This window comes from Trichosurus vulpecula, chromosome 4 (assembly GCF_011100635.1).
Source record: "Trichosurus vulpecula isolate mTriVul1 chromosome 4, mTriVul1.pri, whole genome shotgun sequence".
NCBI classification, from domain to species: domain Eukaryota; kingdom Metazoa; phylum Chordata; class Mammalia; order Diprotodontia; family Phalangeridae; genus Trichosurus; species Trichosurus vulpecula.
The window spans coordinates 88,322,329-88,324,578 of record NC_050576.1 but is presented as its reverse complement, the minus strand read 5'-3'; the positions used below and the strand labels follow the sequence as shown (position 1 = coordinate 88,324,578).

At 41.4% G+C, this 2,250-nt stretch overlaps 1 protein-coding gene across 1 annotated transcript; it reads left to right on the top strand.

The window, feature by feature from the left end:
* The first annotated feature begins 1,172 nt into the window (after nt 1–1,172).
* LOC118848038 (insulin-induced gene 2 protein-like) lies at nt 1,173–1,951 on the top strand. The gene has a single exon (XM_036756766.1). It carries the CDS (start codon nt 1,173–1,175, stop codon nt 1,842–1,844), a length of 672 nt encoding a protein of 223 aa, XP_036612661.1. The 3' UTR covers nt 1,845–1,951.
* Nucleotides 1,952–2,250: the final 299 nt, after the last annotated feature.

Here is a 2,250-nt window from a genome sequence, read left to right as displayed (position 1 = left end):
GCCTTTAGTTTTCCTAGGTCTGTGTAACAGGATTAATGTGTGCCAGCCATTCCCCTCAACCTGGGTTATGTCAACTCCCACTCTTTTCCTCCTGAGATAGAGATTGTTATTGTTGTTTAGTTGTATCAGTTGTGTCCAACTCTTTGTGAGCCCATTTAGAGTTTTCTTGCCAAAGATACTGGAATGGCTGGCTATTTCCTTCTCCAGCTCATTCTACAAATGAGGGGCTGAAGCAAATAGAATTAAGTAAACTCCAGTTCACACAAGTAAGTGTCTGAAGCTGGATTTGAATTCACAAAGATGAGTCTTTCTAACTCCAGGCTGATATTCTACCCACTGCATCATCTAGCTTCCCTGAGGCAGCGATTAGTTTTCCCTAAAAGGAGACAAAATGGCCCTGGGACTCAATTGACACTTGTTTCTCTGACACAGATTCTTTTGCCTCACTACTAAAATGAGGTAATCCCAGGCTCCTCCTCCTTTCCTCTTGCAGCACAGATATTAGTTTTATATAAAAGGAAACAAAGCTGCCACAGGAGATAAGCTTGTTTCTAGACATGTTTGGCCTCAGCTTCCCTGGCAGCTTCCTCATCACTTAATGGCATAAATGTACCAGTCACATGTAGTCTGGGCCTCTCAGACTTGGTGGGTGCCTGAGAGTATTTATTTTACCATACCTTGTAACCTACATTTCCAAATGTACTTCAGCAAGGGGTAAGGAAAGCTGTGTTTGCCTAAACTGAAGGTAAGGGCCAGTGTATACTCGTTGCTGTGTTACAGCAAAATAAAATTCCATTTTGTTAACTTCAATAACTTAACAAGTGCTTCATTTCATCCTCAAATCAATTCTAAACAAAGAGAGTGCTGGCATTAGGCCTGCCTCTAACAGCCTGTTTCTTCATGTGTAAAATGAAGTAGTTGGTTAGAATACATGAGTACTCTTAAGGTAGCATTTAGCTCTAAAATTCCATTATTCTATTTCATTGAAAAATAAAAACTGACCCGGAGGGGGGAGTGGCGGCCAGTGGTGGGGATGGTGGAGGGGGGGCCTGTCCGGGAAAGATGGCGGAAGCTGGGGATTTTTGGTAGATTCTAATTTAGGACAAGATGAAGTACTGATGAAAAGTCTATTATCTACTGTGATTGTTAGAAGTCATTGAACTAATGAAACTATGGCAGAGAGAGAGACAGCATCATCTGTGTCCCCAAAGTGTAGGCCATTCATTTCTTCTGTCACTAGTCAGAGTATGAACTTGATGATATGTGGAGTAGGTCTGTTTTTGATTGGAGTGTTTCTTGCATTAGTAGTAAATCTACTTCAGATTCAGAGAACTGTCACACTCTTTCCACCTGATGTGATTGCAAGCATCTTTTCTTCAGCATGGTGGGTACCACCATGCTGTGGCACAGCTTCAGCTGTGATTGGGTTATTATGCCCCTGCATTGACAGGCATCTGGGAGAGCCACATAAATTTCAAAGAGAGTGGTCCAGTGTAATGCAATGTGTAGCAGTCTTTGTTGGTATAAATCATGACAGTGCTAAAGTAGATTTTGACAACAATGTACGGTTGTGTCTCACACTAGCCGCACTATCCATTGGTCTGTGGTGGACTTTTGATAGATCACGAAGTGGTTTTGGCCTTGGAGTAGGAATTGCTTTCTTGGCAACCTTAGTCACTCAACTACTAGTCTATAATGGGGTTTATCAATATACATCTCCAGATTTTCTTTATGTTCGTTCTTGGTTACCATGTATATTTTTTGCTGGTGGCATCACAATGGGAAACATTGGTCGACAACTGGCTATGCACTTGCATATCTTCGGTCCCAGCAAGCAATACTAGATAAAACTCACAGAGTTGGGAAGTGGTAACGTTGAGGAGAGGGAAACAAAAGAAGTGGGGAAGAGCTCACATCCTCTTGACTCCCAGCAGACTGTGGTGGAAGAGAATGCACCCATTCCTACTATGGCTATCCTGAGAGACCTCTGCCGATGAGTTTGTTTACTGTACCTTAATAAGGAGAACATAAATGGTCTTTTCTTCCTCTCTCCTACCCCACCTCAACCCCAAGATGTTTTACTCTAATAAATTCTACAGTTTTCCTCTAAAAAAATAAAAAAATAAAAACCTTAAATATTACAGTATGGACACAAAACCACGTCAAGAGGAGTTAAAACTAATCTGAAGTCCAAACTAGTGAGATTTCCAATTGCAATAGTATCACTACAACCACAATGACTTAGACCTA

Coding starts and splice junctions, on each gene's coding strand:
- LOC118848038 (XM_036756766.1), top strand. CDS start 1,173: ATGGCAGAGAGAGAGACAGCATCATCTGTGTCCCCAAAGTGTAGGCCA.